This window comes from Uloborus diversus, chromosome 2, assembly GCF_026930045.1.
Source record: "Uloborus diversus isolate 005 chromosome 2, Udiv.v.3.1, whole genome shotgun sequence".
NCBI lineage: Eukaryota > Metazoa > Arthropoda > Arachnida > Araneae > Uloboridae > Uloborus > Uloborus diversus.
Window position 1 is genome coordinate 122,813,773 of NC_072732.1, and position 14,705 is coordinate 122,828,477.

Sequence of the window (14,705 nt, forward strand, 5' to 3'; positions counted from 1 at the left end):
TCCTGAACGCCCTTCTTCCCCCTAGTGTTACAAAACAATGCTTACGCATACGTTTTAGAACTCTGATTTTGAAAAAGTTTTGGAGAAATTCTCCAAATACCCCCTCCCGCAAACATCGCCCAAGATCATTTAAAAAGTCTAACAATGCGTTTTTGAAGCTGTAATTTTGAAAACTTTCCGGGGGAGTACCCCCGAACCCCCTCCCCCCCATCATTAGCTAGAATATTAATTTTTACTAATCAGGTGTTCGTATTATTGATTCTTTTTCTCCACATTCGTAAACGCAGTTCTCCTAATTTGAATACTCAAATTCTAATGGTGACTCCCTACTAAAACTAGAAGATGTATCCGCTAAATCTTTTATATCTGAAAAAAAAAACTTAAGGACGGTGGGAGCGTCTCCTCTTCAAGGAGCAAGTCTTAAGGGGACCGGCTGGTCTGTAAATGCCAGGGCCGGGTTCATGTTGCCCCATCCGCCACTGGTCACTAAGAGCATTTTAAACAACTTTTGAAGTTGATTACGATGAGCATGGATATATTTTCTCTCATTGTTAATACAATTTGGTTTTATTTATTTATTTTCTTTCCATACGTGATGTTTTCGAGCTAACCAAAAAGGAATTCATTCCAAATTCAAAATAACATCAGTCAAAAATATTTTACTAGTTGCGAGAATAATTTCGTATCCTTTTACACCAAAGGAAATACCCTTTATTTCTCGCTTTATTCGTCCCATTTTCATTTTTCACCTGCTTTTTAACTTTCAATCTTTCGGATTTTTTTAGTAAAACAGAACTACTGGCTCTACCTGAAACTTATTTCTTTTGCTTTTTCAGGTTGTACAACCTTCCGATGATAAAGGAAGCCCACAGATAGTTCCTCTACAGAAGCTGGAAGATATGCTCGACGATAAAGAACGCATTGTGGAACACATTTTTGCCACCCTTCCCGCCCCCGCATTTCAGGAGATAATCCCAGATTATCTGAAAGTACGTTAATGGGTACATTCCATCTATTTGCCATTTTTCGAAGTGGCACTTCATTATCGTCATGTCTCTTTGCCGCATGATAATTTAATTAAATTAGTACCTCTTCAAGGTATAAATAAGAAGTAAGTGCCTAGGTTCGACCCCTTCCCTTTACCAGAGGTTGGTTTAACACACATGAAAAATTATGATTCGCGCAGTCCGATTCTTTCGAATTTTGTCAGAACGATTTCCAGGTAATTGGATCTTGGTTTTCACAATTAGATTGCAAAATGAATGATTTTTTTTCCCCTTTAACGTCATAATGTCTGACTTATTAATGTTGTTCTATGATATTTGTGTTCAGTCTTGGGTTTTTACTGATTGTTTAAGAAAGATGATGATCTCTACTATGGTAGCGAAAAGTTGTAGCTAATAACTCAATGTATTCTTAGTATAGTAACCCTCATTTTTTGCATGAATTTATGCAAATAATTTGTTAAATTTTGAGCTAAGATTTGGTCGCGTAAGGGGCCATTCATTAATTACATAAGTGTTCCGACAGAGGGGGGGGGGTAGAAAAATCTCTACGTACCCTTCCTTGGGGGGGGGGCTGTCAAAATCATTCTTACGTAATATTTTTCAAGTCGATATTTTACATTAGAAGCCACGCGGTCGTTGCTCGTCTGGGATTGTGTTTCATTTTCGTCTGGAAGGTAAAAAGCGTATTAGGCTGAGCTGTTTTTCACTTGTTTTGTAAAGAATGAATAGAATAAACTATAATAAAAGAACTGTACTATGTATGGCATGCTTTTGTTTTAATTAGTATCGCATCATATACAAAAAAAAAAAAAAATGTCGAAAAAACATTTAGTTTAGATTCCAACTTTTTAGTAAATATTTCTGTACCCAAACAAGTTTTAAAAAAATATTGTTTAATTATAGTGAATTCAATAGCGATTCCAGTGATGCAAGATTCATTAATTTTAATTCCTTTGAAAAACGAAATGGAATCTTACGTATGAATAGGAGGACGGGTTTGAAAAATCTTACGTTCCCTTACATTGGGTCAAAAATTGCCAAAATCATGTTTACGTAGTTAATGAATGACCCCTAATTGTCCGTGGAGGTTTTAATCCTAATTGTATATCTATTTTTGTATGTTTGTGTATGTAAGAGATTCGGTGTACGTTGTTTCAAATCTCGTTATTCAATTTTCTCAATCATCCTTTAATGCGATTCAGTATTTTCTTTCTGTAAAGTATTTTGATGATGATGACAAAACAAGAAGGTTTTTTTTTAATATTTACCAATTAATAAGGATTTTTTCTTTCATCTTTTCTTGAGAAACAAAAATCGGAGGTGCTATCATTCTTCGGACGAACAAAAGCACCTAAATGTTTCATTCATTGTTTAAACCAGAGCCGCGAAATCGGAGGAGAAAGGGCCGACTCCTTTACGCCAAAATCGATCAGACTCCGACTCCGCAGCCATGGCAGAGATGCATATCTTAGGGAAAATGAGCGACTCCTACTCCAGGAACAAACACTCCGACTCCACAGCCCAGGGTTAAAACGCTGATATAATTGCGTTCGTCTCAGAAACGTGTATACTTTCTGCTTGGAAACAGTCGTACTGCCGTTTAAAAATTTATTTTATTAATGGCAAAACGTTCCACTCACAACTAAACTTTAGACATAATGGAAAACATTTTATAGCCTCCCTTTAACGTTATCCGCAGATGAGAATAAATTTCATCTTCCTCAAAATGTTTTTGAAAGCACGCTTCGAAAATTTATGCGTGCCATATTTTTCTCAACAAATCGATAAGAAATGCCTTTTTTATGCTCGCATTCTATTTCCATTTTCTATATGTGTATTTTATCGTTCAGATTATACTTGATGCGTTTCATTAGGGTTGACTCCATTAGTGTATTTTAAAATGTCTTTCTTTGCTTTTGATGAAATATGACTGGGGAAAAAACAAAGCAAAAATATTTATCTGTTTCTACTTATCTTTAGAAATGTAAGAATTCATTTCGGTTGATATCGTAAACAACTTTGACGATGTGTACCGCGACTTGCCTATTGCTGAAATTGCTGTTCTGTATGCTAAAGAAGTGAAATTCACTTCCATCAAATTCTTTCAAGAATTAGTTTTTAAAATCGTGAATAATTATGCAAAACTTTAAAATAACAATTGGGAGTTTTGAGCGATGAAATATGAACCGATATATAAGTGAACGTCGTAAAGCCAACAATTTAGTCATCAGATATTGAAATATCTCACATTTTATAAAATTATAATAATTGCCATTTATTCAAATTTAGGTTTTAGCGAATTGATAGTATCACTCGCTCTTTTCGCTTACACATATTTGTAATTTTTACGTCGTCATTATTTGTCTTGCATCATCCAAACATAATTTTGCGGTCATTATTTTCTCTATTATTTGATTTGTGACGAACTACGTTTTGTAGCAGAGTTTTGTAGTAGAAGTTCGTCGCACGTGTATTGTAGCTTCTAATAACTCCTGAATTCTTAGAAATTTTAATCTTTGTGATGTAAATTGATACTAAAAACTAGAGATTTAAGTCAAAAATTAGAATAACGCAAGAGAGTCTAGTCCAGTCAATGAACACATTGTAGCGCACTCTCAGAAATGGACTTTCAAATTTGACGAAATTTTCTTCGTTTTTGACGAAACGACTTCCAGGGATATGCTCCGAGCGAACATTTCGTCAAATTGAAGAAACTGCTTTTGTTAGTGGTTTGAGGATGCGAATTTCGTCAAATGTAACGAAATATTTCTTCATTCTAGTTTTGTCAAATTAACAATCATTTTCGTAGTTTTGAGAGCATTAGTTTCGTCAAATTAATTTCGTCATATATGAGGACGTTAATTTCGTAAATTTTTAAGAAAATTTATTTCCTTTTTTTTTTCTTTGAGCACATTAATTTTTTTTTTTTTGAGAATACAGTCGAACCTCGTTAATTCGAACACGCTTAAAACAAATAACTGCTGAAATGAACTTTTTTGCAATCTTTGTCTTATTGTTTATTGTTTTTTGGATAAAGCGAACCAACTTTTTATAATAATCGATTTTAATGGTCCCTTTAAGTTCGTTATAACGAGGTTCGACTGTATTTTATAAGATTCGTGTGCGTGTGATCAAATCCTAACTTCAGAATCTTAACACCGTAGTTTCCCACTTTATTACGTATAGTCACTTTCACAGGCCCGTCATTTACGAGGTCAGGGGGTCAATTGACCCCCCCTCCCGTCTTGATTTTTGAACATTCATATTTTTATACATGACTGGCCGTTGTTTTAGTTCGTTTTCTGTAAAATTTTTATTGAGTACAGACTCTTTGTCATATTTGGGAAAAAATTGAAAAAACGGGCCTGCAGCCCCCTCCCCCCCATCAAAAAAAAAAGACAAGTAATTGTTAAAAAAAAGAGGCACATAAAATATGTCAAGCGAATTTTTATTTATGTAAAAATGCAAACAAACAACTTCTTAAAAAAGGTAAAACAAATCATTGCAGATTAAACTCCCCATGATATCTAATCAACCCCCCGCCCCATAATGGGGCTTTTCCTTCAAAAAATCTAATTTGTGTCGGATATTTTCCAAATTTGGCACAGAGGTTCGTTATTGGAGGCTCGGGAATTCACACAAGGTCGTTTATGTCCCTCTATGTGGGGGGTGGGGGGGGACAGACAACCCCACATTGGGGGTTCTCCGTATTAAAAAAAAAGTTTTTGTCCGATCTTTTTTAAATTTGCCACAGAGGTTCTTAGATGCACAAGAATCACGCAGGGTAGTTTTCATCACTTTATAAGGGGAGGGGGGCGATGGGGGGGATCTTTGAAAAAATCCAATTTTTGTCGGATCTTTCCAAAATTTGACACATAGGCTCTTTGATGCACGGGGATTCACGCAGGGTAGTTTTCGGTCTTCTATGGGGGGGAGGGCAACCCCTATGGTAGTTTTCCTACAAAAAATCCAGTTTTTGTTGGATCTTTCCGAATTTGGCAGAGTTTCGTTATTTAATGCTCAGGAATTCTGATAGGGTGGTTTTCTTTCCGCTATGGGGGGCAACCCCCATACGGGAGGGGTTCTTATAGAAAAACAGTTTTTATCATATCCTCTGATGCTCGGGAATTCACACATGGTAGTTTTCAACCCTCCATGATGGGGGGGGGGAGCAACACCGCATTGGGGGGTTCTCCTTATATAAAAAAAAAAAAATTCCGATCTTTTCTAAATTTGCCATAGAGGTTCTTTGATGCTCAGGAATTCACGGAGGTTAGCTTTCGTCAATGTATGGGTAGGGGGGGGGGCAACCCCGATGGGGTTTTCCTTGAAAAAAAAATTTATTTTTTGTCGGATCTTTCCAAAATTTGGCATAGAGGTTCGTTCATTGATGCTCAGGAATTCTCATAGGGTGGTTTTCGCCCCGCTATGGGGGACAACCACCAAATGAGGGGTTTTCTTACAAAAAACCAGTTTTATCATGCCTTTTCCAAAATTGTCACAGATATCCTTTGACGCTCGGAAATTCCCGTCTTCGTCCCGCTATGGAGTGGGAAACCACGTGTGTGGGGGGGGGGGGGGTCTTAAAAGAACCCAGTTTTTGTCTGATCTGTTCCAAATTTGGTACATTTGTCTTTTGATGTTTCGGCATTCTCATAGTGTAGTTTTCACCCCGCTATGTGTGGCAAACCCCATAGGAGTTTTCCTTATTAAAATCCAGTTTTCGTTGGATCTTTTCCAGATTCGGCCCAGATATCCTTTGATGCTGGAAATCCACATAGGATAGTTTCCCATGGGGTAGTATTCATATGGGGTACTACCCCATGTGATTAAAGAACCTATGTGCCAAATTAGAAAAAGATCTGACAAAAGCCTGGATTTTTGTAAGGAAAACTCCCCTAATTGGGGAGGGGGGGGTGCCCCTAAAGCGGAAAGAATATTTCAAACTGTTTGAACTACATCGCTACATCGCGATGTAAGGACGGCGATGCATCACGATGTTGAAATTCCTACATCGCCCTGCCCCTACTGGGAATATAAAAGTGTTACTTCCTCAGCAGACATTGGGTTCTGGAAAAAAAAATCATGTGCCACTTTTATGCACAGTTAGATCGATATATGCTCGGGAGAAAATTGCTGAGAAGTTTCTTCATTGCATCGCATGAAAAATTCCAGAAAAAAAAAAAAAAAAAAAAAAATTTTTATCCAACTTATACCACAAATTTCAAAGAAAAAGTACAATAAATTGGACAACTTTAAGTTAGTACATATTTGTTCTAAAATTAGATACAGAAAATAAAATTAGATAATCTTAAGAAAAAGCTTACCTTTTTCTTTTTCTAATTAATTATTTGTTTTATTAATTTTGCTTGTATGTAGAATGTTTATTTGGCCACATGAAATGCATGCAATAATAAAATTCCTGTTTTTTAATACATACTTCATACTTTGAAAACAATTCTCTGCCAAAATTGCAAAAGGTATTTGAAAATATATATCTTAAAAAAATGCAGATGTGAAATAAATCTTTCGGTAAAATTAATTTAGTGTAATGTTTGTTAAATAATTATAAAAATATACCTTTGCTTTTCACCCCTAAGTTTTTATTTTTATTTCCAAACATGTGTAACATGAAATCAATGTATAATATACGAACATTTAGAATATCGTTATAATTATGAAAAAGTCTTCGTCTGTCCTTGTTCCAATTATCTCCGTGATGTTGGATCCATCCTAAAAAAAGTTTTAGAAAGAGAATATATAACATAATAAGTAAAGGTTTAAGTCCATAGGTGTATGCCCTCATGCACATGGATCTTTTTTCTATTTCGAGGAAAGTTTTACGATTAAATTCATCAGTTTATTTCTGAAATAAAACATGTTTTCGCGATATCTTTCAAAATCTGAGTTTTTTTTTTTTTCCTTAAGTTAAAAAGCTACGATTCGCTTGTGACTTTGAAAAGCATATGATTTAATTTTTATATTTTTCAAAATATATGATGATTTCAATGCTGACAGCTTTTTTTCAAGCAGATTGCAAGAATGAGTTATTTTTACAGCGGATGAACAAAATTTTTATTTAGGCAGATAGACTCTCAGTTAGTTTCTGAAATTAATTTCTGAATAATATTCTAGAATTAGAGTTTCTTCAATTTATCGAGAATCAGCATTATTTAGCCATTAAACGAGTTAATTCTTTTGCACATCAAGTCGTGAATTTTCATTTTTTTGAGCTATAAAAAAATCAAAAGTGCGAAAATTGTTGATCTGTGATTTTTTTTTTAAATTTATTTTTTATTTTAACCAATAGCCAAAATACACCGTTTTTCTTTTTTTTTTTTCGATTTTCGTGTTCCGTTTTCTTCACGAATGTTTTCTGAAGTACTCTCTCCCCCTACTCAAATTAGTTCCAATAAAGTACTTATGAATTAAGTAGTACTGAAACTGGTGATTATGATTTTATTTGCACTTTTTTCAGAGATTTTATTGTGCTATGTTATCAATAAACAACATTTACTTACCGAGCTTTACCTCCTTAAACCATTATATAATTCGAGTCAAAAACCCAGGGCTCCAACACTCGAAGCCAAGCTCCATTTCATAAGTTAACTAATAATTACATAGAGCTACCTTCTAGCTGATGGATAGAGATTTAGTAGAAAAAAAACTGATTTTTCTGCTATACTGGGGGTAGAGTACTTACAAAATGGGGCGTAGCTTAAGGGCGTGTGTACTTCGGATTTTTTAAACTCAGCTGGTAATGATTTTAAGAGGGAATGCTTGCCAAGTAAAGTTTTTAATTGATAGTATAGTACCTTGAAATCTTTAAAAAATATTCGAACAAAATCATAAAATCATGTGAATCAATCACTAGTACAAAAATATTCAAACGTAGCTCTACTTACTAGTTTGGGACGGAGACGAAGGGAGTATCACCTTTTAACTAAGCATATTTGATTTTTAAAATATGCAATTTTCACGCAGTAAATAAAAAAAAACGCCTAGGGAGAAGAGCTGCCAAAGATAGGGGAAACCCAATAACAAAGTGCATTTCCTTGTTTGTTTGTGTCTTGAGAACTAATTGACTGATATCAATGGATTTTTTTTTCCAAAGATTTATAATGAAAATAGGGACCAGTGTGGTGCAAACAAGCAAAGCTTGTTACTTCTTATCATATATTTTCATTATCCTTTTAATTTTTCATATATTTTCATTATCCTTTTAATTTTTCATATATTTTCATTATCCTTTTAATTTTTCATATATTTTTATTATCCTTTCAATTTTTCAATTGAAGTTCGGTTAAATTTTCAGACATTTTACTTTGTATCCAGCAAAATCACAGCTCCAACAAAAAATTTGGATTTATTGGAAGTTCATCTATAAAATGCTTCTTAGTCTGATTTAATGTAAACCGGGATTTCTCACTTTTTGTTGACAATACCTTCAGGCGGCAAATATGGGAATAAAATTAATGCTGCATTTATTTTAGCTGTAGAAACTATGTATAATGGAAAAATTCATAATTATGACAAATCATGTAACACAAATTGACATAGAAAAACCTATAAATTTAGTGTATGAAGTGGGAAAATAAACAAAAAATGCTTATTATTGTTATTACAATTTTCAAACATGCTGCTATACTATCTTTTCTTTTTAAATCGAGGTTAAACATTAAAACTCTACTTTCAATAATTTATTTTAATTTGCGGAAATTTTTTAAAAAATATTGAAAATATTCTGCTGAAATATCAAGCACAAAGATAGAGTTCTTTATGGAAATTAATATTTTCTCTATCTTAAAATGATTTGTATTAAATTGATATTTATTTTACTTCATGTTTTATGCAAGTAAAAAAAAAAAAGGGCTCCACAAATAATGAACATAAGCACTTATTGCTAGAAACATCTGCTGCAGGGAAAGAGATTATATAAACAACATGGGATAAGCATTTAAAAGTCTTGTCTACGAGCTTAACAAAATAAAAGACGGTATCATTTCGGATCCAAAAGCTGATATAAACGGTTTGCATTTATTTTTTATTGCATCAAGCGCTTTTTTTTTCCTCGAGTTTCATCGATTTTATTCAAAGATTGCTAAACAATTATTTTAAAATATTTTCTACGAACACTTTTGTGTTATAAAGTTCTTGATACTTTTTGATTATTAATTTCTTCAAAATCAATTTTATTTTGCTACTTAAATATTTCATGAAGTTTTGTAATATTGTTTACCCATTCCAAAATATTAATTTTTACTAATGGGTATAGCAATATTTCATTGAAAATGATAAGTTTGCGAACACTTTTGGGAACTGCTGTATAAATTATTATATTGAAAAAAACATTAAATGTAGAGTGGAAGAAGAAAAAATATCAATACTTACTGGGGGATTGGTACATAGTATTTTTTCAAGAAAATAAAAATGCGGAATGAAACAAATTTGAACTATTAAACTAAAAAATACACTTCGTTTAACAGAATTATTTTTGTAAAATTCATGGAGAAGAATGAAAACACATAACCATGTAATATGTTCCACGTTGAAATTAAAAGCTTCAAAGTTCTATGCCATTTATAAAAGCGCTGTATATCATCTGTGTTAGTTTAGCTACGGTGGAGTGTTTTTTTTTTTTTTTTTTTTTTTTTTTTTTTTTTTTGTAAGTTTAAATTCGTACAAATTCTTTAGTCATGTTTGTAATTTTTTTAACGAAATAAAGGAAGTACGTTTTTGGAAATAAATGTCAACAAACCAATATTCTCTTTTTCAAATAAAAAAAAAATAACGCTAGCTAAGCCTAACGTGGAGGTGACTCAAAGTTAACAACACACAGAATTCTAAACCTAATCGAACCGTTCGTTTTCAATTTTAATGTGTTTTAAATACAACAATAAACACAACACTAAACAAAAATCTAACAATACATAAAAGAAGGCACATTGCACATACAAATTTCAATAAATACTAACCTTTTTTATGAATCCTGTAGGATAATTTCCGTAAGATAATTTAACGAGCAAGTACAAGACTGAAACGAAAATTCCCAGAATGCACTGCAATATGACGAAATTGGGACGAAATAATTTCGTCAAAAATTTGAGATTTCTGGTTTCGTCAAATATCACGTGATTCGGTGACGATAAGGATCGTCGAAAATAACGAAATAGTGCTCGAGGATAGCCGAATCGTCAAAATTGAGCGTTTCATTTTTGACAGTGCGTGCATGGAATATGCGATAATTTTTGACTTCAGAATATTGTTAGGGGTCGTTAGTAAGTAAACATACTAAAAGTCCCCGACCCTGGGGGGTGAGCTAAAGATGGGAGGGAGGGGGGAAGAAAATTGTGGGTTTTTCGAGAAAATGTCGGAAACTGTGGAAAAAAAAGAGTTTAAAATAAAAATTCAAGTTAAATAAATATACTATGAAACTGTTTCTACACATATTTGTCAAATTTCCAATAATTTTCTGGGTATATGTCATGAAAAATCGATGATTTTCGGAAAAATTCTCTCTTTTTGTCACACATTTGCTCCTAGTACCTCCCAGGATCAGTATTCATGAAAATTGTCAACAACAAAGTTGTAGAGCTTTAAATTTCCTTCAATTTGATATGCTACTTTGTTATATTTTATTCAACCAATCAAAAGTTACAGAATTTCAAACACGCACTTTCATGGCAAAAAATGGAACATTTGCCATTTAAATTTCAAACTGACTGGAAAGGATCGCGCACTTCCTCTTTCTTCAATGAATCCGACAATCCTGATGGACAATAAAGAAGTATTTGTGGATTACTACAGCACAAATGATGTTTAAGGTGTGTGTGGGGGGGGCGTGAAATTGCGGCTTTGTGACAAGGGGGAGGAAAAAGTAAAAAGTGTGACATCAAGCATTTTTTAATACGAATATGTTTATGAAAAGTAGCTTGTAAAACGAATTTTGTGACAAAGGAAAGGGAGGGGGTAGGTGGAGGGTTAAAAATGTTGAAAAAAAGTGTGACATTACTTATGGACGCACACATACACACAGCCCGTTACCAAGGAATCGGGCGAAGATTTGAAAAATTACGTATATGCAGTATGAATTGGTGGACTGAGGACGTGCAGAAAGTCAACACTATACATACTGTTTAAGGAAATTGATAACGATATTGATTTAATTAAATTTGAATTTGTTGCTACTGATGATCCCTTCTACAAAACTGTTAGGCAAAAAGAGACGACTGTATAAACCATATGGACATCAACGTCAGTTAGAAAATTGAAACAACGGTCAAACAAGAAGGTTTCTGTCCAACTTTCATAATAACAGTCAGCTGACAAATCCACTAATGAGGAAGCAGTTGAAAAACGAGACAAATACGCTCCGAGCTTTTGGTGATGTTGACGTTGATATTGCGAAGACTGATCAAATGGCAAAATTCTTCGGTAGTTATCATTTGATAGGAAGTACTCCTTGGGTCCTTGGTAGTCTTCTTGATAGCCAAATCCCCAACTGATCACAACATTATGCCAGAAATCTAAAATCATACAACATGTATCTAAGGTATATCATCAGTTCTTCTTCCCCTAAATCCATTGAGGCAGTGGGGTCATATGTATCTCTCATGGTATGATGCTCAACCAACAGAAAAATCCCTCAATGAGTTCCGTTACAGATCATTTATCAAAGTAGCTGCTAACATCAAGACTGATCTCTAAGTCTGCCGTACCACCAACTTAATTGTAAACTTGGTTCCAAGCTAACCAAGTGTAGCTAGGAACTTAATTGTGAAGTACCGGATTGGGGGTTTGGGAAAGGAGGAATGACCAACTCGTGCTGAAACTCTCGGAATCGGATGTTGCTCCTGACGGAATCTTGATGATTTTTGACAGATTGCTTTTTTACAAGTGACCAGAAGGTCACTTGTAGAAAATCATCGTTAGACTACTCTGTCGCAAGCTTGCATTGCAAGGGCAGTTGCAACAGCGGAATGAATATATTTATCCAGGACGAAGGGGAAGACGATGACATCAATACATTACCAATTTCTAAGAACAACTTTTCCACTGCTGGTGACATGACCCTTCCGCCTCAGAATAGAACCAAGTCACCTTAAAGATGATATTTTCATTTCCTAATTACTGTCAGTTCATATTCCATATAAACACTTTCAAAATATGATTAGTAATAATTTAATAAAAACTATAATTGCAAAAAGTTGCTGCCTGTCAGCTCTATTTACCTTATCTTATTTCTATTATTAAAATTTTCATTTTCCTGCTATAGCGTCACATATTCATTTCAATAAGCGTAACGAAATTCAGTACATGCTAGAACTTCATAGTTTTTGATTACTTGTCAGCTGGGTGTCGCAGTGATTGGGCATAGGCTTCGTATTTCTTTGGTATCAGGTTTGAATCTGCAGTTTAAGTGTTCAGCCGGTGGATTTTCAAAACACATAAAACTGTCAGGGTCCTTGTCACATGATTGCTGCACAAGATCTTTTGAGCGCCTGCTTGGCACAGACACTCTGCGACAAAAAGAAGGAGATAATTTTTTTTCCCCGAAAAGTATTGGTTTTCAAGAACGCATACTTAAAATAACACGGGAAATGTGACATATGTGTATAAAAACAATTTCACAATAAATTTAGTTAATTTTACTTTTATCCGGAACACATTTTTCCTGCCGTTTCCGAGATATAATCGAAAACCACAAAATTTGGGTCTCCCTTCCCACTTTTAACTCCCCCCCAGGGTCGGGGACTTTCAGTATATTTACTTATTAATTACTTCTAACAAGTTTCTTAATGAGGAAGTGCTGGCTTTCTCCACTTCCTCAGTTCATTTTCGTTAAATAATGCAATGGGTATGGAGCTAATTCATACTGCATATACGTAGTTCTGCAAATCATCATAAGGGGCTGTCCATAAATGATGTTACACTTTTTCTCAACATTTTTGACCCCCTCCCCAATTGTCACAAAGTATTTTTCATAAACTATTTTTTATAAACATATCCGTATTGAAAAATGCTTGATATCACACTTCTTGCGCTTTCCCTCCCCCTTATCACAAAGTCACAATTTTACGAACTCCCCCCCCCCCTCAACCCTTAAACATCATTTGTGTTGTAGTAATCCACAAATACTTCTTTATTGTCCATCAGGATTGTCGAATTCATTGAAGAAAGAGAAAGTGCGCGATCTTTTCGAGTCAGTTTGAAATTTGTGAATGGCAAGTGCTTCATTTTTAGCCTACTTTCCCAGTAAAAGTCAGAAAAAGAAGAAAAAAGCATGAAAGAAGGCTTAATGCATCTTAAAAATATCGTGAAAAACAAAAAAAAGTCAAAAATAAATAAAATAATTAAATAAATATTGAAAAATTAAAAATTGGAAAGTAGGGTATTGAGATGGGGGAAAATGTCTGTCGGTCTGTCTGTCCCCCCCTAATAACTTTTGAATGAATAGTCCGATTCGAACAAACTTTTTTTTTGTTCGAACGATCTCGGCGAGGACACCTCATTCCCATATTTCACTTTTTGATTTGAACTATTTTTTGTTCAATTTTGAACAGTTCAAAAAAACTTAACATTAGCGCCTACGGGGAAATTCAAGGCAATTCCGAACTGTGAGGCGAATTTGCTTCAAACAAGCTTTGTAGGAAAAAGATTTTGATGAAAAACTTGTGTATAAACTATCTTTTTGATTTGAACAATTTTCCGTTAAATTTTGAGCAGTTCAAATCCCTTAACAATAGTGCCTACGGGGAAACTGAAAGTCAATGTAGATTCCGTACTTGAAGGCGGATTTACTTCAAACAAATTTTGTTGGAAATAACTCTTGACGCCAAACTCCAGACTTCGACTCCGAGAATTTAGGGGCACTTGACTCCGACTCCGACTCCTGTGCCCGACAATTAAAAGGACTCCGACTCCCCGACTTTGACTCTGACTTCGTAGTTTTGGCAAAAATTTATACACGGTGGACAAATGACTGACTCCGATTCTTAAATATTCGACTCCGACTCCTTTATCTCAAAATGAGATTGACTCCGACTCCGCAGCTATGGTTTTAACTGTGAAATAATTATTGTTGATATGACTTGTTTTTACTTTTACGCTAAAGTTTCAATTTAGGTACTCAGTTTTTGGCGAATAAACTCGAAGTCATTTATGTTTCTACATAAAGATATGCGCAGACGATTTTTTTTTTTTGACAAAGAAAATTATTTCTTTAAGTTGACATTTTATTTATTTTATTTTATTTTTTTTTTTTTTTTTTTTTTTTTTTGTTTTGGTAAGTGCATTAATTCATTTAAAAAAATGTTTTTTGACAACAGGGGAAAAAGAAACGATTTTTTTTTTTTTTGATATGATGTATTTATTTTAATGAGCTGATTAATTTTAATTATTATTTTCTCGTTTTGAAAGCTGTTAAAGATTTTTTTTAATAGAGAAAAAAGTGTATTAGCTGCTTTGTTTAAAAGTTGCTCCTTTTTTTTTAGATGAGTGGGGAATATTTTATTCCTAGAAATCAGCTTAAAGTATTTTAAAAATATGTTTGAAAAAAATTTGCGATTTTAGCTATTTTTGAGAATATTGATCAGGTACTAGAAAGTAGTATGGGTATACGGGAAAGTAGGCTCATCTAGTTCTAGACAGAACTTCTTGTTTGTCATGAAAGTGCGTGTTTGAAATTCTGTAACTTTT

The 14,705-nt window shown here is 33.8% G+C and overlaps 1 protein-coding gene across 7 annotated transcripts in view; it reads left to right on the forward strand.

The window, feature by feature from the left end:
• Window positions 1-14,705, forward strand: part of LOC129216020 (caspase activity and apoptosis inhibitor 1-like) — a 486,970-nt gene that overhangs the window by 355,851 nt on the left and 116,414 nt on the right. For all 7 annotated transcript variants that reach the window (XM_054850158.1, XM_054850159.1, XM_054850161.1 and 4 more), the window contains one exon: window positions 837-989. In XM_054850158.1, the coding sequence (XP_054706133.1) occupies window positions 837-989 (153 nt within the window). The remainder of the gene's footprint in view (window positions 1-836; window positions 990-14,705) is intronic.